Consider the following 23,488-nt stretch of genomic DNA (forward strand, 5'->3'; position numbering starts at 1 on the left):
GAGGACCAATTGATGCCTGACAAGGGCGGGGGCTGCTAACTCATGGTGCGTTCAAGGAAACTCGTACTTTGTGTTTTTCCTTCCTGTGAAGTCATACCAGTTCGATCTGGTACGAGTTCACGGGTCGGAAGTTACGAGTGGCCGTTATAGGGAACTTTCACAGACAACAGGACGGTAAAAACACGAGCTACGGGTTACCTGGAACGCTACCAAGTCGTAGTTGTGACTTGAAGCTGTAACTTACGGTTTCAAAAGCCTGCCTTGAACACAGCATTAGCCGAAACGGCCGTGCCGCTGTTATCTGCTTTAAGTCTGATCGGTTTATGTTGTTTTCATGAACATTCATGGTGTTAGGGGTTAGCAGTGTAAATGTAAACACAATAACAGAAAGATATTTTACATAATGAAACATGTTACAACACCTTCATCATGAATATGTCATGTGTTGCAGACTTATATCTTCATACATCCTGAAGATGTGATAATAATAGATCCACATAAAAGGGAGTATAATGGCAAGATCTCTCTCAATATGGGTGTATATATATACGGTATATACGTATATAGTACTGTGCAAATGTTTTAGGCATTATAAGTAAAGTGAAGATGCTCAAAAATAATGCCATGAACAGGCTTTATTTATGGTTCAACTTCATACAGAGTTCAGTCAGCATCATGCATCTATACATATATATACGTATGTACAGTGCACATTCATGAACAGTTAACGCCGTGGCATCCTGTAAGTGTGCCGGATTTAGCTCAAAGCTAATTTCCATCCACAGTCCTCACATAAAAACCATATACACGGTGTACATATATATGGGTTATAATACATATATATGGGAGCAGTGGGGTGGACTGAGGATAGCCTACAAAAAAGAAATTACAACTTTTCATCTCAAAGTAACTGTGAATCTGCTGAGCAGCACACAACTGATGATTCACGTCCTTGTAAGAAGATCCAAGGATGGATTTTCTCCTCAGGTGTGGCCACTGTGTCCAAACAACAAATGGAAACACACACATACACACACTGACCTCAAGCACACACACACATACACCACAAATTACATTTTGTAACTGTGCTTCTATACCTCCAAGTCTGTGAGCAGCCTCCATCAACAAAACCAATTTTGGGAAAGACTTTGGGGAAGATGCAAATTCACTGACCGGTCTCTTTTGTTTTGTTTTGTGTGTGTGTTTTTGTGTGTTTTGTGTGCGTCTGTCTCCAGAGGCGGGTTTGAGCAGGACGTGGAGAACGGCTACCACCAGCACCCGGATACCTGCCACGGTGAGATGGAAACATTTATTTATTCTCAGTGATTTACATAAGCAATAAAGAGAGAGAGAGGGGAGTGGGGAGTGGTGTGTGTGTGTGTGTGTGTGTGTGTGTGTGTGTGTGTGTGTGTGTGTGTGTGTGTGTGTGTGTGTGTGTGTGTGTGTGTGTGTGTGTGTGTGCACGCGCGTGTGCAGCTCAGGGCTGTTATCAGATCTGGATGGCAGAACGACGGCAGGAACAAGTGATTGCAGCTCCAGCAAATTATGACGGTGCATTATAATGTATTTATTTCAATGAGGGCAGCAATTCAGTTCATGATGAAGAAGCTTGAAGAGCAGTTTGTCCACCCCCGTTCACACCGCAGCACTGCTCTCCATCTTTTTATGTTAATGAAGCATCTGCTCATAGAAGTGTGTTTTTTTTTCTTTTTTTTCACTTTGTTTTATGTAAGAGAAAGTGGGTTGTTTACAGCTCTTGTGCTTGTGTCTGCGATGTGATGAGAACTGCAAACAGGACAGATTCAACAATACATGTCTCCCATTAGGAATGATTGAATTGTAGCCCAGAATAACCACACACACACACAAACATATACTAATGTTTCTGTGTGTTTTCTCTTCTCCAGATGTCCTGGCGACCACTCGCAAGCAGAACACGGCGCTCGACTCAGCGTATGGTCAGTGGACACATCTTTATCTTCTCACTGAGCTACCTTCTCCCTCCTGAGAAGGGCTCTTAGGGATCTAGTGTTGAAACCAGGCCCAAACTACTTTTTTTTGTTTTTGGCTTGATTCTTTCAGCAGCTGCCTTTTGTCGTTTTGTCTTTTTGTCTTTTTGTCTGTCAGCAGCCAGGACTTCCAGGAAATACAAATTAGATTTTACTGGGATGGTTCTGGCTCCAGACTTCTGTTGGTCATGGGACAGTTTTGAGGTCAACTGTCACCACAGAAAATCACTTTGTATTTAGTATTTTATCTGATGCAGCTTTTTTGATGGTGAAACAACAAGTAGAGCCATAACGTCGGTAATGGAGACAAATATCTGGATGCACAGCTACAGGAGGTGCAGTGCAGTAGGTCTGAGGAAGTCTGTCTGCAAATCCAAACAAAGGCAGGAGTTTTAGGTTTTTTTTGGGTTTTTTTTTTTAAGTTTAATGCTCTCTTGTTATTCCCCAAATGAGTTTGGTCAAATCTGAGGTTTGTTAACGACCTGTCTGATCATCTGCTTGTAGTGCCACATTAGGTAATAATGTAATAAATATTCACTTCATGATGTACTAACGCCACATTTTTTAAAAATCTGCCACATTTTGTAATACAATTCTTATACGTAATATGTAATAAACTTTGCCGCGTTTTGTAATAAGTTGTTACATAATGCGCCAAATTATTACAAAATGCCGGTGTTGCACTTTTTTCATGAAGAAAATGTAATAATTTGGTGCATTATGTAACAACTTATTACAAAATTTGTTTATTATTGCATTCAAGAATTTTATTACAAAATACGGTGTTATTACATCATGAGTTGAAAATGTATTACATTATGACATAATGGAGTGTTATTACATAATGCGGCGCTACATGCTTCTTGTTCTTTATGATCATATTTTTACCATGGTGAGGAAAGCATAGGCCAGGGCTAAAACTCAAAAAAAAATAAAAATAAAAAGATGGAAAGGGAAATAATACTGTATAGGCAGTGCAGTTTAACCTGTACACTGGGGCAATGCAAAGCTCTTTACTGAGTAGTAAAATATAAATGATAATAAAGGATACAGGTTTATAATAGAGTGATTTACAATTTAACATCATCACATTCCTGCAGATGAAGTGTTTCTGCTCACTAGCGGTGGACGTGCGAGGTTGCAGAGCGCTGTCGCTGGTCCCTCCCTCTCTGTCCAGCAGCTTAAACATTGAAGCCACTGTCTGCAGCGTGGGCCCTTGTGATGGACCAGGAGCTCTGCCGGCCCGGCTGCCTAATGCCCTGTATCAAGAAGGATCATCATCCCTGTCACGTCCCATTACTCCCCTGCCGGCCGCGCCGCGCTGCCCCCGGCACGGCTGGAGCAGAGACAGAAACGCCGCCGAGCTGGCTCGCCCAAGATGGAGGAGGTGGCGTCGGGACAATTTCCCTCCGCCGCAGCATTCCAAAACATTCACTTTCAACGGGATCGCCGTCGGCCAGCCTCATTTGCTTTTATCTACACGACCGAAAGCGCCCGCCTCAACTTTTTTTCCAGGAGTTTTTAAGACTTTGCTCGAAGTCGGATCTCTTTGTCACTGAGCAAATTGGGACACAGGGGAGCTAACGGCGGCGGCCGATCCAACGCAGTGATTAGTATCGGCAGCACCGAGCCCATCATGCTGGAAGATGTCGGCCATTACGGCTCAGCAGAACCATCCATCCCGCATCTCTTCCAATCTTTTTCCCCCCTCAGAACAGAGGCCACTTTGTGTGCCAGAGGCTTCGGCCCAGACCTCCACACTCCCACAATGCCTCAGTGCTCTCTAAAGCCTCCCCGCTGGAGGAATTACCACTTGGTCGGTGGCAAGACTTGATGAGCAACCCTACTGTCTAATCCTGCAGGGCTCTCGCCACCCTGATGCTCCACTGCTCAGTTTCAACTGCTCAGCCCACAGTCACATTCTCTGTTGTTTTCTGTTTTTGTTGGGGGTTTTTTGTTGCCTTTATTTTTTCTGGTTGATTGACACAAAAAGCCTTTTTAAGTCTTTGCACTGAAGATCAATTATGAGCTTTCCTAGATAATAAAAAAGCCCATATGCCAAACAAAGCTGTCGTCACACTGGGGCTTCTTCGCCCCGTTCCACAGAGCACCAAAGACCTCGGCCTCCGTCTTTCTTCTTCTTCCCTGTCGCCCAAACAATGGCAGCCCGCAGAGAGAGAGAGGGGGGGGCTGGAGTCAAGGTAATCAAACGTCCCTCTGTTTTTGTAGCTCATCAGCAGTGAAAGAGGACAAACGACAATGCCATCCTGCAGTACGTGCACACTCACAGCAACGCAATTGGGATAAATTGAAGTCATGATGAAGTCCTGGAGCTTGTTGTCCGAGATGCCGGGGCCAAACGCCCCCCGGTGCGCCGTTTTAATTTGCCTGGCGCAGATGGTGAACCGACGGGGAGCCCCCCCCCCACACACACACACACACACACACACACATTCAGAGTGAACGCCGTCGACTGGCTCGCAGCGACAGAGAGACAGAGAGAGAGAGAGCCCTCTGCCTCGGCTCCCGCTGCGCGCCCCGCACAAAGCCGTGATTATGGCCGCCTTATTAGAGCGGGGGCACAAGCCAATACCAGCATGCTGCTCGCCGGACCTCAAGGACAACACAGAGCTAATAACACAATCAAGATGTGGACCGTGTCGCGGAGATAAATACGTCTGATAACAGGAGGGCCCGGCGCTGGCGCGGTCCTCGGCATATGTTTTGAAATGAGTCCAAATGTGGCCGAGGTAACGTTTGCTGCTGCGCCTGGAGGTGACGCAGCGCTCTGTCAAACAGCTCAGCGTGTTGAGGTAGTGGAAAAGAGCTGTGGTGAAAGAAAGAAAGAAAAAAAAGACATTACCAGTATCTATTTCAACTTATCTGTGAAAACACTTAACAGAGCGGACGCAGACGGGTTTTAACGGCACTCCAGGTGCTTCAAGTTCAAGGCTGCTAAAGAAAAATACTCTGGAGTTTTCATATTGTCAAAGCTCCTTGAATAGCATTCATGAATGTTAGCTCACTTCATACTTGAAACCAAGCTGTGGTACGACTGTGTAAAGAGTCACAGAATGTGCTGTAAGATCTACAGCGCCTCGCACAAGTATTCATACCTCTTGATCTGTAGCGCATCCAGTAATTGTGAAGTGGAAGGAAAATGATACATGATGTTGAAGATTTTTTTTTACAAATCAAGGCATGCAAAACATGCGAAACACCATGTGTTAGAACGGCCCGGTCAAACTGCTGTTCACAGACGTTTTCCATCTAATCTGACTCAACTGGAGCTATTTATTTATTTATTTATCGAGAGGACAGTGCACTGCACATTAATCGAAATTGCTGTAAATGTCCCAGTGTTAGCCAAAGGCAAATTTCCAACTGTAGTCCTCCGGCATGATGTTAAAAAGACCTCAGGCCATTAAAAAAACACAAAAACGAGCACACAAAACTTATAATACATAAAACAACAAATAACAACAAGTGGACAATAATACAAAGAGAAAACCAATAGGTACAGTGCAAGATAGTTCATCAAAAGGCTATGGATAGTAAGTAAACGGAACAATGGAAGACCATGATCATTGGCATAATGTATGATATGATGTATGAAGTTATAAAGTGCTGCAGTGCTCATATAAAAGTCAAAGTTTTAATTAAATTAGAATAACTGAAATTGGGAGGGATGAAACTGTCAGGGGTGAATGAATGGGATGGAGGTGCAGCAGTGCAAAGACCAGAACTGGATTTCTTGTTGGAATTGTGCAAAGAAGAATAGGCAAAAATTGCAGTGTAGATGTGCAAAGGTGGTAGAGACTTACCCCAAAAGGTGAATACATATGCATGACACACTTTTCAGATTTCTACTTGTAAAAAAAACATGTATCATTTTCCTTCCACTTCACAATTATGTGCTACTTTGTGGTGGTCTATCACATAAAATCCCAATAAAACACATTGAAGTTTTGTGGTTGTAACGTGACAACGTGTGGAAAAGTTTAAATACTTTTGCAAGGCGCTGTAGATCTGATTTGTTTTTGAGTGTGATGATGACAAGTGAAGGATGTGTGATGGTGTGTGTGTGTGTGAAGCTTTGGGTCGGCTCCTCTGCAGCTCTGTTGAGTGACTGTGTGTGTTTGTGGAGCCGAGGTGCCGGGTGGATGGTGGATGGACCTGTTGCTCTGTGTGCTCATCACCTTCTCCCACCATCATCACTGGCTCTGTGTGTTAACGGGTGATGGTTTTTCTCTCCACTCAGGACTCACCCTCATTTTTCTGCAGTTGATTGTCCCGGCTGATTCACATTTCACTAATCACTCACTCTGTCGCCCTTCCTCCCTCCCTCCCTCCTCCTCCTCCTCCTCCTCCCCTCCCTTCATTGCAACCACAGGGAAGACCACACCCACAAGCGCCAGCACAACCTATCATGGGGCGGCATTCCCAAAGGAGGCAGGTGACCCTGAAAGAGGTACAGGTCCTGATGGCCCTCCCCCAGTGGGGGAACAAGGGTCACCTGACTCGGAGCCAATCAGTGTGGAGATGGAGGGTAAGGGGGGAGGGATGTGTGTCCTCAGTCAACTCTGACCTGCAGGGTTTTGCACTGCTGGGCCCCTGAACGCCTCACAGCACACTTCTTCTAACCAGCCTGACCACTAACACTAAAACACAACCTCATGTTTCACTCTGGTAAAAACAAACCTCCCACTTCCAAGCACGCACGCACGCCCGCCTCCACTGTAACCAGCTCCCCATCATCCCCGCCTCTGTTTCCATAGCGATGGTGAACAAAACGGCTTAATGTAGAGACGAACTCAAACCGACACATCCTGTAAAAAGAACGCGAGTTTTCTTTCGCAGCTTGTGGTGAGGCCGGGTGCTGAATAGTGGATGAGAAGGAGTTGTGAGCAGTAAAAAGCAGCTCCTGTTCATTGACCATTCATGAACCCGTGTGGCGGCTCGCATGCTAATAGCTGGGATGTTCTATCAGGGTGAAGCATCACTTTCATTAGCTCACTAACACGTAACTCTCCACTTAAAGCAATCTCTCAGATAAAGGCAGCAGCACCGCTAATCAAGTTTTTTTTTTCTTCTCTTTTTCTTTTTTGATCCAAAAACTTCATTAATCTCAACTTTATTATTATATCAATAATAATATTGATGATGAGGAGGGTGATAATGATGGCAATTATAATGATAATATAGTGAGTGACAGCTAAATAAAACAGGCACATCAGAAATCTAATTAAAGTGTCTTTGTGTAGATAAAGCAAAAGGTGAATCACCAGCAGAAGGGCAGCCAATAAAACCACAAATGATAATTTATCAATAAAAACAAAACTAGCCAATGAATAAAATATAACTGTGAAAGGTGTGACTGAGGATCTCTGGTTCATAAACTGTTCTGAGGTCAGATATAAAACCCAGGGAGCGGCCGTGAAGAGCTTTATAACCCAACAGCGTGATCTTAAAATCAATTCCAAACCGTACTGGGAGCCCATGTGAGGAGGCGATGCTCCATTTCCCCAACAGCTTCACTTGGCGTGGCCGCGAGGTGAGACGGTCCGACACTGAATGATAAGTGCTGTGCTGTCGTTGAGATGCAGCGAGGAGAAACATTAGCGGAGGATCATGTCGTCATTATGTTGCGCCATACATCTCAATGTGCTCATTACAACAGCCAGGAATGGGAGAGATTTAATGAGTTAAAGAGATACCGCGTTGGCTCTAATTAACTCCTCAAATCAACCTGAGTCTAAACAACGCTGCTCCCGCATGAACCTTTCCCTCATCTTTTATTTAACTCGTCAGCTCAAATATTCCCTCAATGTTTTCCCACAAAAAAAAATTCAAAGCACAAGCCAGGTATCATCTCAGCCTCTCTCTCCGACACCATTCATTAGGGCCACGGGCAATCGCACCGGGCACTGGTCCCAACAGCTATGAAATAGCTGCTAGCTCCCGTGGCCCATTCAAAATTTCCCGAGAGGAAATTTTCTAGTTTACATTTATAATTTCCACGTCCCATTTAGAGAACACCAAAAAAGTCATTTCCCTCCGCAGCCAACAACACTGACTCTGAAAGTCTGCAGTCCTGATGTGAACCTGCAGCTGCTGTGACTCAGTGCAGTGTGTCACTGGGGGTCTCTTTCATCAGCCTGACTTGAAAAGATTTAATGTGTGGTTCTTGGATTTACGGCCCACAATCCAATGGAAATTACTAAATCATATTAATTAATAAATTGAGCCCTGATTCATCTTTGATCACACGTTTAAAAACAATTATCAACAGAAAAGTAATTGAATGAACAAAAAAAAGTTAAATTTGTGAGTGAAAAAGAGTTAATCTGCTAAATTAAATCAGGAAAAACCAGTCTCACATAACACAGACACACACGCGTTTAATACCGAACAGCTAGGTTATGCAACAGGTTTGGTTTCCTCATGCTGTTGCTTTGCTCCGGTGCCTCTCCCCCTTCCACCTGTTTCCACCAAGGAAGTTCCTGGTAAAATGTAAGGAACTTTACAGGAACGTCCCGTATAAGACCCACTGGACTCTTTTAACTGCTCTTCCTGTTGTTTTTTCCAGCGGTGTAGATGCTTTCCACCAATACTTTTCTTCTGTTAAAGCAGAAGTAAGCGATCCGGTCGTTTTGGCTAACTTCTTGTCAGCCGATGGAGTTAGCAGTCCCCGCCCTCGTCCCTACGTCACCACATTCACGCGCATCCCTTGGCTAGGACCGCCCCTTTATGCCGTTCTCTCTCCTCATTGGATAAAGGTTGTAGGATACAAGGAAAGTTTTCTCCTCGGCTTACAGCAGAGCAGAGTGACTGACAGACCCGTGTTTCAGACCAAACACTCTATATAAGTGATTGCTGTTGGAAGATATAACTATTTAAGACTTATATTAACACAAACATTCCGCTTACTTCTGCTTTAAGTTTTAAAAATTCTGCTCATTTTGGCGTCACATCCCGCTCTGAATTTACCCAGTCAGCACTGAGTAAACCTGAAGCCCCACCCAGGAGTTATTTGGGGCCACTCGGAGTACTACTTAACCCAGTGTTTTTCAACCTTGGGGTCGGGACCCCACGTTGGGTCGCCTGGAATTCAAATGGGGACGCCTGAAATAAAATATTCTTTTAACTAATGATTTTTTTTGTTTGTTTTTTAATTATGATCAAAAACACCACGCACAATCTTAAACAACAGTATTCTATACTTTCACGTTCTCAGATATAAATCGAGTTCAAATAAAATGCAGCATATAATAATATCTGAGCTGGCACATCTTGATTAACGGCGCGGGGTCACCAGAAATTTATGATGTCAAAATGGGGTCACAAGCCAAACCTGAGGCAGGGATTGGTTTAGCTTTAGCCGTAAAAGTTCTGGGAGATTCTAGTCCTTCGTGGGCGGTTCCTGCTATGGAGACTCGCACCAAAGGCCCCAGCCCTGGAAAATGATCCCAAAGTTCCTGCATCCTTCAGCCTTTGCTGAATGTCATCCCCGTCTCTCTCTAGCCACTGTCCTATCATAATAGAAATAAGATAATAGAAAAAAAGAAAGAGGTTTGATGAATTATAACTGTTCCACCGGTGTTGTCATGATGAACATGGTCTGCCTAGGTTCTGATGTCCAGTCGACCAGACCACCTGCAACATTCATCTCAGAGCATCAGCAAATATTGTCTGCTGTTTTCCAAGCATTCACCAGCCTGTACAGGCTCATAGAGCAAACTGCTCCATTTATACCTGAGCAGTTTGTCAATGTGTTATTTATTTGGTCTGTTAAATATTATAGAGCAGTGAAATGGAATTGTCAGATCACTGCAATGTAACACAAAGAGAAGCAGCAGCAGCAGCATATCCTCGTCCTGAATTCAGAAGGTGGCATTATTATATTTACAGCGTCTGTGCTGGTAAAGAAAGTTAAATAGAGGGATCATTCATCAGTAGAGGTTATATGTTTGGCTCAATGTTCATCATTCACAAAATAACAAATGTCAGAGAGATTTTCTGTAACGTTTCCTTCAGGAACAGAGAGTTTGTCTCTGTGTTCACATCATCAAACCTGTTAACCAGCAGCATCTTGAGCCGCCGCACCGCTGCATCCAGCTGCCCCCGTAAATGACACGACCTATGAAACTCCAACCAGTTCTTGAATATTTAATTACACCTTGATCTTTATAGGCTGGAGTCTCATTATTTCTTACATTTTTAATTTGACAGTTCACACTCATACTGATTAACATTACAACCCCTCGAGAGGAGGAAAGGAGCCATGTATCTGTGACGAGAGGCGCGAGAAAACCTCTGCGTGACCCCGATCGAGAGAGAACAGAAACAGGCAACAGGGAGAGGGAGAGAGAGAGGAAGTTTAATATGTTTCCTCTCCTGAAGAGCAGATTCCTGCAGGTGTAGGTAGAAGATACAGCTCAATTGGATGTGATGCAGCAGGGACAGGTACGGTGGCCCAGAGGGCTCAACGCTCTACAACTTTAGAAAACACATGCAAATAGACAAAACTCGCTTCAAATGCAGTCCCATAGCGCAATGAATGTCTAATTCCAAGTGTTTCAGTTCCACCCTTTGCACCATAGCTCCAATTAAGTGAAAAAGCGCTGAGTCTGCTGAAATGCACTCATGTTATTTGATGCTTTTTATTTCAATCGTCACTTTTGGGCATCAAAGAACCCATCCTTCCAGGTTCAACACTTTTTAATGTCCCCTGAAAACACTTCCATTGTGTTGTAGGATTGCATTTGCAGCAAATTTGTGTCTTTTTTTTAGTGTGTTTTGTTAATAAGCTGCAGCGCACTGACCCCCCCAGGGCCACCGTGGACGTTTTTGTCGTCCTCTCGCAGCGCTGCTTGTTCAGGCACAGTGTCAGGAGTCCATAAATCCTCAGAGGGCGAAAGAAGCTTCCATTCACACACAGGCAGACTCTGTGGCTGCGATGATGAGCTGCTCAGGCTTAAATGAGAAAAGGCCATAACAAGTAAATAACCAGCAGGGGCCTGAGCCAGGAAGTCAGACAACAGAGAGGAGGCTGGAGGGGTGGGGGGTGGGGGGGTAGGATGTGCTAGAAACAGCAACACAATCTATTCCAGCTGGCCACTGTGACGCTGCCAGTTCAATCAGAGGAGCCGGGCAGGCCAGGCACGTTGATAAGGCAGGAGAGGAGACGGGGTGGAAGTAACAGCATCACAGTCCCACCAGGGCCTCCAACTCCCTCTCCCACTTCCTGTCCATTTCTCACCACCTATCTCTTTGTGTCAGTACTCTCTGCAGCCCGCGCACAAATCTCCACAAGGTGGGCCGCTAGTAGTCTGATAGTGGATGGAAATAGAACGACCAGGCAGGAGAAACAAAGGCACTTGAACAACAGTTAGAAAACACAACAGCTAAGTGGATCTCTCTTTATATTGGTCGTTGTCAGTGTTGGGCACGTTACTTTAAAAAGTAAGCAGTTACTTAGTAACTGAGTTAGTAACTGAATTACTACATTATAAAAGTGATTAAGTACCAGGAAACGTAACTATTGTGTTCTTTTTTTTATAAAATGCTCAAATATGTCAAATTACTTGGACTTGCCCTCCCTAACCTCCCGTTTATCTGGAACTAACCAACTCACTCAGTATTCTTCCACACAGACAGTCGTGTGTTGCCTGTGTGGAGGAATACTGAGTTAGTTGGTTAGTTCCAGTTAAACATGTTTTTTTTCTGACTAGTTGATGAGCTGAAAAAAATTTGTATATAACGTACACTTAGTGGGTGACGGGGCTTCTTGAGTCAAGTAACGCCACTTTTTATTGGCTGTAAAAGTAACGGCGTTATAACGGGGGAAACAGTAACTTTTTTGATTACGTTGGAGGAGGGGAGGAACATCAAACTAGTAGAGAAACTCCCTTTCTTCTCACTTGTAACTTTTTATTCAGCCAACGTTTTCGGTTGATTACTCGTTACTGAAAAAAGTAGTGCCTTTAGTAACATTGTTATTTTATAATATGCCGTTAAGATCATCTCAGATCACTTCCTTCAGTACCAAAAAGCATTTACAGTACAGCTCCTGTAAACACACAAACATTAAACTAAAGGCATAGATTAAGACTCGGATGAGAAGTGAGAGCAAGAACATTGACTAAATGAAAGTTTAATCAGGTGAAATGTGGAACAATAAATAAAGCAGAGTGGTACACATGTAGCTGTCAGTGCTGTGGAGCATTCAGCTCGGTCAGAGATGCTGATAAACCAGTGAAGAGAGATGATCAAAAGCCGTGAGCTCAACTTTTGACTTTAGATTAGTCATGAAGGACTGAGACCTGACTCGACACTGCGCCGACGTTCAACGCGCTCCGTGTTTTTCAGCCTTAATGAGCAGATCTGCACTTTAATCAATACGGCATCTGCTCCGGCAGCATAATGGCTCTGGACTCGCTCTTCTATATGTTGAAGCGTCTCTGTCTGAGCCGAGTGTATTTTCCTACAGAGTGCCGACTGTATACCTACGGCGTATTAATTATGTATTCAGCTACAAGCACTGTCAAAACACTTCTGAGTGCACAGCTGGAGCCGAGAGCATCAAGTGTAGATGCTAATGGCTGACTGCAGACGCTGCTGCTGACACACTGCTTCCATTACATGTCCAACTCAGGCAGGTGTGAGGGAGTGAACCCTCAGAGTCTCAGAGAACAGCTCTGTTGGCAACAACATAGTCACCGCGCCAGCTAGCTGCCAAGCAAACATTAGTGTTTAGTCAGTGTCACTTATTATTAACATTAAAGCTGCATCTTCCAGAGGGGGTTAGGGGTGGACTTACTCTACATAATTAAAGCGAAATTCCGGCGTAAGTGTAAACCATGGTCAAACACACCATAACACCGAGTTAGACCCCCGCTCGAGAGATCAATTTGCCCGACCGCTACATTCACGAGATCCACCAACTTCAGCAAATACCGCAATATCGCCACACACGGCGCTCTCCGGATCCACTGTCTGACCGCAACCAAAACGCCACCATTTGCCCAAAATAATGCTCAGAACTGCACCAAATGTCATCAATAGTACACACAGGGTCCCAGCACGTAGTACGAGTTGTCAAACATCTGCTAGCTTTGCCTGTTTTCTTTAGCAAGGAGACCAGACACAACTCACCTACTTCTCCTCCTGGAGCCGCTCGTTGGTGAGGAAGCCCTGACGAGTCGATCACCGAGTGCACCGGAGTTCCGCAGCTCAATCAACAATTACCTCATGGAAATACAATCAGAGTTTTTTTTTTTTTATCTTGCATATCACTTTATAACTATTATTATCGAGTGCTGGCCACGATATAGGCGCAAATGAGCATTTTTAAATTTACGTTTTTTGCTGGTGCACTCGGTGATCGACTCGTCAGGGCTTCCTCACCAACGAACGGCTCCAGGAGGAGAAGTAGGTGAGTTGAGTTGCATCTCCTTGCTAAAGAAAACAGGCAAAGCTAGCAGATGTTTGACAACTCGTACTACGTGCTGGGACCCTGTGTGTACTATTGATGACATTTGGTGCAGTTCTGAGCATTATTTTGGGCAAATGGTGGCGTTTTGGTTGCGGTCAGACAGTGGATCCGGAGAGCGCCGTGTGTGGTGATATTGCGGTATTTGCTGAAGTTGGTGGATCTCGTGAATGTAGCGGTCGGGCAAATTGATCTCTCGAGGGGGGGTCTAACTCGGTGTTACGGTGTGTTTGACCATGGTTTACACTTACGCCGGAATTTCGCTTTAAACTGCTGATTTTCTTTATACCACATTTCCTCATGTAGTATAGTGACCGGGGCCTTTATTTTCCTCAACTGCCCAGGGTACTGGCCCAATTGGTGGCAGGCTTTTATTTCTAATTCCCTCTGTTTCATAAGTATATTTTCTCATGTTTTAACTAGCCTCCTTATTTTCTGTTTTCCTTCCATTTGCTCTGTTAAAGTGACTACCAGGACTTTCGGAGAGCGAAGTGTTTTTTTTACCACTACATTTCCCATGAGCCTCCGCGCTCACTGTGAAATTCTTGGACCAGCGCCAAGGGGGCAGTTGTCGGTCTGAGAAGTGAAGCTCACTTCCGCGTTCAAAAAACTGCAATCCCCTCGGCTGTCACTGGGGGCTGGTACCAGAAGGGAGCAACTCTCCATAGACCCCCATGTTAAAATCGCCGACCAAAGCCTGGTACCATTACGTTTTTTGGTCTCAACCGATAGTTTCTACCCCCGCACACACTCTGAGGGGGGTGAATCTTTTTAAAACTCTACCGTTTTACTATTATTAGGTTTGAAATTCTGGCCAATTAGGGCGCAGAAACGTTGAGTGACAGGTCCGGAGACCGCTGCTTCGAGGCCAGTAGGCGGGTTCTCAGCCGGCTAACGGCCGCACCTCTCCAAATATGGAAAGTAAAATCCAACATGGCGCGGTTCAAACCCCCGTAGTAGCGGCACAAAACAGACTCCCCCAAACCAATGGGTGACATCACGGGTGCTACGTCCATTCTTTTTACAGTCTATGACCAGCACAAGATGGACGAAAGTGAAAGCATTTGCCAAAAATGTTTCCATTAATCAAAACGAAAGTCGGAGGTTCGAAGACGATCAGATACCGCCGTATTTCTAACCATAAACGATGCCAACTAGCGATCGGGAAGCGTCTGGGAAACCAGGAAACCATAATAATATCAAAATAACGATAAAGACAAAACGATATATTTATCAAAAATGGACCCATTAACAAGTGTGGGTAATGTAGATTCATCCACATTAATATGAGACTCTTATATAACCAAAAGCAAACTCCTCGGGTAATCTTTAATTTTTACACATTAGCGACCGTATGAACCCGGAACAACACGCTCATTGTTCCGTGGCTCATCTTCCTCTTCCTCTTGGGCTGCTCAGCAACTGTTCTCCTCTCTGAGCTGTCGGAGCTGGCTCACCCCCAGTTCCCACATACTCTGTCTCCATTCCTCCCGCCGGACCAGTTTGCTCCCATTCAAGTCAATCAGAGCATTTCCACAGCATGTGGTCCCCGGTGACTGTCCCAGGCCGAGGACTTCTTGTTTGCCCCAGCCTGTTTTTCGGGCCGGCCTATATTTGCTCATCTAAATAATATATAATATCTTATTATAAGAGACCTGGTTCTTAATTGAATACCGGCTTATAATTGAGGAAATACAGTAACTCATCTGTGTAATCATCAGTGACCCTGTTTCACCAGTATTAGGAAGTTGTAGGATCGACTCTTATCGAAGACGGTAAACGTGAACAGAAATGTCAGAGAGATATCAACAGGAAAAGCTACAAGTAAAAAGACCAAAGGCAGCCATGCAACATAAACCCTGTTAGTTCTAACCACATTTGTTTGTGTAATTCCCGTGTCTGTGTTATCGACAGATAAAAAGCGGGAGGTGAAATATCCGCTGAGACGTGGGTAGCTGCATTAGATTATGTAAACACCAGGGAAGACTAAAAGGCAGGGCCTGGAACCTGTTGACCCGCTGTTATTTAGAAAAATGCCAGCAGTCAGGTTTCACTGCCGCCGCCTCTGGATGGGGAATACGCCCACGTCCTCCCCCGAGCGCGAGAACACACTAAACCCGTGTGCTGGCCGAACAGTTGCTCAGGACTGGTGGTTCCTGCATTCTGCCCCTCTCTCCCGCTCTCTGCTGTGATCTGACCTTTTCCTCCACTCGGCCGCTCATTTAGACGAGCCGACGCCGGTCGGACTAAAAAGCCAGGCTAGCGGCTAATTTAGCTGACATGCAAAGGGAGATGGCTCAATAATAGAAATCAAGTGAAGCAGGCGTTTCCAGACTCATTAGAACGCTACAGGAGGAGAGTAGAAAGTGAACTCGGGCTGAACCTCTCTGCATGAAGAGGGGGCCGGTGTCCTGGGGGGGGTTATTTATACTTCTGAAGACCATGGCAACAGACAGGGCCTGTATCATCCAGTCACTGATAGAGCTCTGACTGTGTCCCCTCCAACCACCGTCAGCACGTCATCTCCTCAGAGCCGCTCCACTGCACATCGGCTTCAGCATTTTCTATCATATCATGAATATGTTCACCTCTGAGTGAAAAAGAAGCAAAAAGAAACAAAAATATAAATGTGACTCTTCTCAAATATAACCTATAATTAAAGTCCTCCTAAAGCATTTAAAAATTTGTAAAAAATGCTCTGCTATGACAATTTTTTGATTAAAATTGCTTTCCCACAAAAAAGTTGTTTAAAAAAGCTCCCAAATAGGCTAAAGGCAGGTCTACTATTTCTCCCTCATTGAAAAATCCAGATTCTATGAATATTCATGAGTATGCAAATGCATCATGACACGGACACATGAAACGGAGAAGCGAGGTTGCAAACACGAGGTTTGCACGAGAGTTCGAACCCCGGTCGCCCACATTCAAGGCAGCGACTTAAACTCTGGGCCAAGACAACTAATGGTAACATATTTGAACATCTAGCTGTATAAGTAGATCACATCACAGTGAACAACAAATTCAACGGGATTGGTTGCTAGTTTCGTGACGCATGAAAACTGACTCCAATTTGAAAAATTTAATCCAGTTTTTTCAGACTCTGGTTTTGAAACTGCATTTTTAAGTCTAAATTGTTTAGTTATGGCATGGACTAGCAATTTTGCTCCTGAAATGCCTTGTAGCAGAGCTCACACACTAAATTGACATGTTAATAATTTCAAAAAGGGCATTTTTGGTTTAGGGGGTCTTTAAAAAAAAAAAACTATAAAATGTCAATATTCAGTGTTGAGAAAATATTAGATAAATCCATCCAGCCCACACAAGTGTACTGAAACAACCAATATCTCAGTGACCTTTAACCTTGAATTTCAGCAGCTGTCACTTATTTCAAACCTCGTGTGTGAGGTTGAACATTATAATATTGAAATCAGGTTTAGATCTCTGAGGGTCAGATGGAACAGAACACACTCGGTGTGTGTGTTCAGTGTGACTACCAGCTGCCACTTCTCACTCCTCTTCATCTTTTTTAACCCTTTTGGCTGCTCTTCCATGATTTATCACAAGTCAGGCCAATTTACACACACACACACACACACACACTTACTACAGTTTTTGAAACCTTGCTGCCAGTTTAAACTCCCTGAGTCATAGTTCTGGTGTAATGGCGCTCATTAAAGGTCACACACAACTGGGCCATTTTCCCCTCTGCTCAGCTCACATCCACTCTGTAGTCATTATAATGACATCATGTTTTACTACAAAAACACACTCTGCAATGTGCTGTAAAAACTAACCTTAAAGGCATTACACACACCGCCCTCCATAACTGGCACTTTTTTAATGGCTCTCTTTATTTCCACATCGGCCGTTAAAGCTCAGCTCGGTGTCAGTCATCGTCATGGCGATCCACGGGGCCCACAGTGATCAAATCCACCCACGCAGTTGTCCTGGCTCTTAGCCCCTAACCCCTTACCCTTTAATCTGTCTCGCTGACCTCTGGGGAGCATTTCTCCCGTTTACCTGCCTGTTTTCTTTTCCTTTCTTCTTCTCCTTGTTTCAGTTGGACTAACCCTTTAGATGTACCTGCCTCCTTTGTTGAATTCTCTCTCACTGACCCTCTTCACCGTCTTTTTACGATCTGGGATTTACAGCCGATGGCTGAAACTGTGCACAGGTATTTAAGTGGCCTGCCAGCAGTTTCTCCATCTCTTAAAGCAGCAGTTCACTCCAAAGACAGCCACACAGTGATAGATGTGTGCTCCAGCTATAAAACCAAGATTATTCGGGAAATAAATGTTATATTTCCAAACAGTGATGAGCAGATGTTGTTTGTTAGGAGGGAGTGGTTTCTGCTCCAGATACAGTATTTTATTCTCTGCAGAGTGAGGTAGGAACTCCACCATACGGGAGGAGGCTGACTTTGGTGTGGACTGTCTCTTTAAGTTGGTCGGTGAAGACAAGATTCTTCCAGTGCTGCCTTTTCCCTCTTGGATCAGACCATCGACAGGCGGAAGTTTGCATTGGAACCGTTTTGCCTCACCAGCCGCTTAATAGCAAATAAACAGCTCTTCCTTTTTTAAGTTTCTGACGCAACTGCATGTAAACGGACGGACGTCAGCCGGTGCATGTGCTCTGCCTGGTCTAACGGCTTGTGTTGAGTTCATCAGATGCTTCTGTAAAGGGTCGCTTTACCCAGACTGAAAGATGACATTATTTCCCCGCCAGGCCGATTTGATGTTCTGAGAAAATGAAGACATTGTTTGCCAGAGTCAATAACAACTCTGATTTGTTCCATTAAAAGTCTGAAAAGTCACATTTGACAAATTCACCTCCAATTGGCCGTTTCCTCTGTAGAAAGTAATGAAATATTCCTGATTAGGTTTGTAGGTTGTTTATTGAAAGGCGACATTTGAAATTTTCAAATTCAATGTTTAAACACTTTAATCAGCACAAACAAAATCTGGACAATTCTCATTTCAAAAAGAATGTGTTGTTTTCTGAATCTGAATGGAGCAACCCTTTAACCAAACTCCCTGTTGTATGAGTGTTAGAAACCAGATGGATCAATACGACTGCCTGGAAACCTGACTTTCCCTTTAAAGCATAGGTGTAAATATTGAAGGACTTCATACAGACAGTGTGGCTGTGATTGCCAGATGCCACTGCACGCTTAATTTACCAGTATTCAATCAAAACTGTAATGAAATCTATGCTCTGTATGCACCGGCACACCTGCAATGAAATGCAGTTCTCATTACTACTACTTTTCAATTGGAATGGATCCGTTACATTTACACCATATCACCTCGGCTCGTGTGCATATATTAAACTGCATCCAACTGGCTGAGCACTGAGGTGGAATATTATGCAAATTCCTAATAACAAGTGTACATGATTGAATTCACTCAGTCAACAGCCAGAACCCTGTCTGCACACACACACACACACACACACACACACACACACACAGCACGTAGACCTCGAGTGTGCGTCCTGACACACACGTTCATGCTCTGTTTGCTAACCATGTCTGTCAGCGCGCAGACATCAGGTATTAAAACTGTCAAATTACCAAAGCTCACGTCGACGCGGCAGAGCTCGCTCCAGCTTTTCACCTGGATTTGAAAAAGGAAAAAAAAAAATAATTCATTTGTTCCGATCCTCAACCTGCGGGGTGTCTTTCAGGAGTTAAATTGTTATTTTTAGTGAGGGAGAAATAAATCTGCAGCATTAACGGGGGCGGCGGGGGGAAGCGGCGCTCGCCTATGAAGCTCGGGGCCATTTCGTCTCGTTGGCTTCTCGCTGGGATGGAGTAGCCATTAAGGGAACAATTACATGCACTTGTAAGCTTGTGGAAGCAGAAACTAATTAGGGGCTATTTTGGAACGTCTTCACTTGATGCGCAAAAAATAGAACACAAGTTGTTCTCAGGTTACAAAGTGTTTAAACCTACCCTTGAGAGAAGAAAATCTCTTGACGGAACAGAAAAAGTCAGGCGGCAAAGAAAAAGTTGCTCCTCCGCCCGAAAATGATTTTCTCTCCCCGCGACCTTGATAGTTGAATAAAAGTGTCCGCTCCTGCCCAGCCATGTTTTAAATTCCACCGTTGTAGAGTTTCTGATGTTTTAATGTCTTTAATGCCAGAATGAGACTTCAAAGTTAGTGGTAATTGGTGTCATGGAGGAGCGTTATGGCTGCTGTACTCTTAATGAAGCCGATTCCAGCTCTCAAAGACAGTAGCCATTTACTTAATCGCTCACACGCTTTAAAGAGAAGTCATCACTTACATTGTAATTTGTTTTCAGACTCAACTTCATCACCTGCAGGGAAAAAAAAAAGTACTTCACACATAACAACAACAGCCAGACCTCCTTATACTTTATTTCACTTATGCAGAAACTATCGCCAATTAGTAAGATGCAGCAACAGCGACGCGGTGGAGGAACCTGCCTGTTTACGTAAGCGTCTATTTTTAACAGCGTGGATGGGAGAGTCGTCTTCCTACGGAGCGCCGCGCTTCTTCTCCAACCGTATCACAGCTGTGCTGCAGAGCGCTGGGCTTCAAACCACCGGCAGAGTGACGGTCTGTCACTCACCCCTTCACGTCTGTCTGTCTCTCACTCTGCCACCCTCCTCCTCCTCCTCCTCCTCCAAATCTGCTGCTCACGTATACATTCACTCCTTCCCTCCATCTCTGCTCTGGCTTTTCATCCCCTCTCCTTCCCTCTCTCCCCCTGTCTCTTAGATCTTCGAGTCCTCTCACACTCACTCCCCTCTTCAATGCCAGTTTGTCACCAAGGTTGAATTTCATCCCTTCATCTCCCCTCCTCTTTTTTTCCCTCCTCCTCCTCCCCTTGGCTGTCACCATCCCTCTCTTTCTCTCTCCCTCTCTTTCCCTCCCTTGACTCCACTCATGCATCCCATCTGTCTTTTTACCTTTTGGCAGACTTGGGTATCTCTATATTAAGCTTTCGCCGCGCTGAGTCGAAACAGAAATGTTTTTAGAGAGGAACACTGACGCTGAAGCAATGTAAACATGAAAGGGAAGTTGTGAAACGAGTGTAAAGCCGCATTAATTATCACATTTACTTAAGGTGATGATCCCTCCCCCCGCCCCCCGACAGCCAGAGTTTTTTTTTTTTTTTTCAGATGAAAAGTATACAGCTCTGGAAAAAAACAAGAGACCACTTTCACAAGTGTTTCTTAAAAGCATCTCTACATGTATGACAGTCATTCTTTTCTTTTCTTTTTTAAATACCAACACAAACACAACTCATTCTACTCAATGAGACACTGATGAGGTCATCACCTGAACCACATCTGGTTTTATAGGAAGATTATAAAAACCACTGCTGGGATTAAACATTGACATTATCCCACAAAAACTGATTTATAAACTCTTCCTGAGTTAAAATATTCTTGCTGTGTTCTTTAGGAATAAATATGAACATGTTTGCTTTGCATTATTATTATTATTATTCAAGGTCTAAAAAGACTTGATATTTCTGTTATTTAGACTAGTTTAGTCATTAGCCAATAAAAGCTCTAAATGACAATATTTTTTTTTTCGATTTTGGGAGAAATGTTGTCGGTAGTTGATAGAATAAAACAAACAAAAAAAAAATAGAAAAACTAAAGGACACTGATCATTTTGGGAGTGGTCTCTTAATTTTTTCCAGAGCTGTATATCAGTGTCGTCTCAAACCCAAGTTTCCAGCTTCCATATGTCTGTGGAGCTGTGGAACAATACAACACAACACAACTGTGCGCCACCTAGCTGCCTGCCAGGCTGCTGCCATGATTCACAGCCTCTTAATTCTACTGTGACCGGTGGCACCATATGTCCCACATGCCCGGTGATTGAGTCATCCAGCCTGCTCATGAAACATGTTGTGACAGGTCGTTGGGAGGCTCTGGATTTGTTTACCTCAGCTGCTCGCCTTGCCCCCCCCCCCCCGCCGCGCCACTTGACTCATCACCCCCCTCTCTCAACCAGGAGGAACCCCTCAACGGGCCGGTGAGGGGCGAGGGGCGAGGGGAGGTGTCGCCGTCCTGAGGGAGCGGATGAGTCACAGGTAGCGGGAAGCTACAGGAGGTTAGAGGAGGCTGAGACCACACTGAGATGAAAGCAGACGTTCACCGCTCATTACAAAAACCTCCGCTGCCAGCGCCGATCAGTCGGAGCCCAAAAAACTTGGAAGTGTAACACTGGAGGTGATTGGCGTCCGTGTAATGAGGCACAATATATATATTTATATATATATATACAGTACAGGCCAAAAGTTTGGACACACTCAATGCATTTCCTTTATTTTCATGACTATTTACATGGTAGATTCTCACTGAAATTCCACTAATGAACCCTGACAAGGCACACCTGTAAAGTGAAAACCATTTTCAGGTCAGGTTCACCTCTTGAAGCTCATCAAGAGAATGCCAAGAGTGTGCAAAACAGTAATCAGAGCAAAGGGTGGCTACTTTGAAGAAACTAGAATTGGTGGGGGCAGAGATAGAGGAGGAGGAGGAAGAAGAAAAGACGTGTTTTCAGTTATTTCACACTTTTTTGTTAATTCCACATGTGTTCATTCATAGTTTTGGTGCCTTCAGTGAGAATAAAGGAAACACATTCAATGAGAAGGTGTGTCCAAACTTTTGGCCTGTACTGTATATATACAGAGATGGACAGAGTACTCGACCCCAGTATTTGAGTAAGAGTACAAATACTACTGGTCAAAATTTACTCCGTTACAAGTAAAAGTAGCTCAGTTGACATGTTACTCGAGTAAGAGTAAAAAAGTACTTGCTTTTAAAGGTACTTAAGTATCCAAAAGTACATGCTTTTAAATTTACTTTAAAGCAGATATCATCGGCACGGCCGTTTCGGCTAATGCTGTGTTCAAGGCAGGCTTTTGAAACCGTAAGTTACAGCTTCAAGTCACAACTACGACTTGGTAGCGTTCCAGGTAACCCGTAGCTCGTGTTTTTACCGTCCTGTTGTCTGTGAAAGTTCCCTATAACGGCCACTCGTAACTTCCGACCCGTGAACTCGTACCAGATCGAACTGGTATGACTTCACAGGAAGGAAAAACACAAAGTACGAGTTTCCTTGAACGCACCATGAGTTAGCAGCCCCCGCCCTTGTCAGGCATCAATTGGTCCTCGTGCTACGTCACCACATTCACGCGCATCCCTTGGCTGCACACACAGCCCTTCATGCCGTTCTCTCCCCTCATTGGATAACACTTGTATCCCACAAGGAAAATTTTCTCCTCGGGTTACAGCAGAGCAGAGTGACGGAGAGACTCGTGTTTAGGCTGAAATACTTCATGTAAGTGATTGCTGACGGAAAATAGGACTATTTAGGACTTATATTAACAAAAACATTCCACTGATATCTGCTTTAAGTAAACGTAAGAGTAAATGTCTTATTTTTCACATCAATGAATTACTATAATTTTTTCAAAATGAATTTAAGGACCTTTTAACTCTTGTTTCTGAGAATTAACTCTTTGAAACCACCTGCACTGATGTGCTGCTTTTAGGGGTTAGGGTTTCCTTCTTTGACAAACACAACTTGTGTCCAATAGTATTTTAGAAAAAATAAAAAAAAATAAAAAATAAAAAATAAAAAATAAATATATATATATATATATATATATATATATATATATATATATATATATATTTATATAGCCCAAGATTAAAAGAAGAGGTATTACCAGGCTCACTGCAGCATCACGTTTGATTGCCTCTCCCACTGGGATTGCAATTATGATTTATGAGTTTTTAATGTGGTCATAAGTCGAGGCAATCAGGAGAATGAATGGCTAAGAATTGAGGATTTTTAATTGGAAGCTCCATTCAAAGCGTTATTTCCAGAGAGATTATCGTGCACTATGGTGCCTCTCTCTCCCTCAATGTGGGGAAAACGTCGAAAACTAATGTACTGATACATGACAATGAGATAATAAACCTCGACAAGCGCT

The 23,488-nt window shown here is 44.0% G+C and overlaps 1 protein-coding gene across 3 annotated transcripts in view; it reads left to right on the plus strand.

Annotated features, from left to right (window-relative positions):
- sema6cb (semaphorin 6Cb) overlaps positions 1-23,488 on the plus strand; it is a 257,350-nt gene that overhangs the window by 227,624 nt on the left and 6,238 nt on the right. Inside the window, exons 18-20 of one of the 3 annotated variants that reach the window (XM_085803466.1) lie at positions 1,236-1,294; positions 1,908-1,958; positions 6,403-6,558. In XM_085803466.1, the coding sequence (XP_085659592.1) occupies positions 1,236-1,294; positions 1,908-1,958; positions 6,403-6,558 (266 nt within the window). The remainder of the gene's footprint in view (positions 1-1,235; positions 1,295-1,907; positions 1,959-6,402; positions 6,559-23,488) is intronic. The other 2 variants (XM_085803467.1, XM_085803468.1) reach the window with 2 other exon arrangements.

Source organism: Trachurus japonicus, chromosome 16 (genome assembly GCF_045865225.1).
Source record: "Trachurus japonicus isolate A0001 chromosome 16, Traja_1.0".
Taxonomy (NCBI): domain Eukaryota; kingdom Metazoa; phylum Chordata; class Actinopteri; order Carangiformes; family Carangidae; genus Trachurus; species Trachurus japonicus.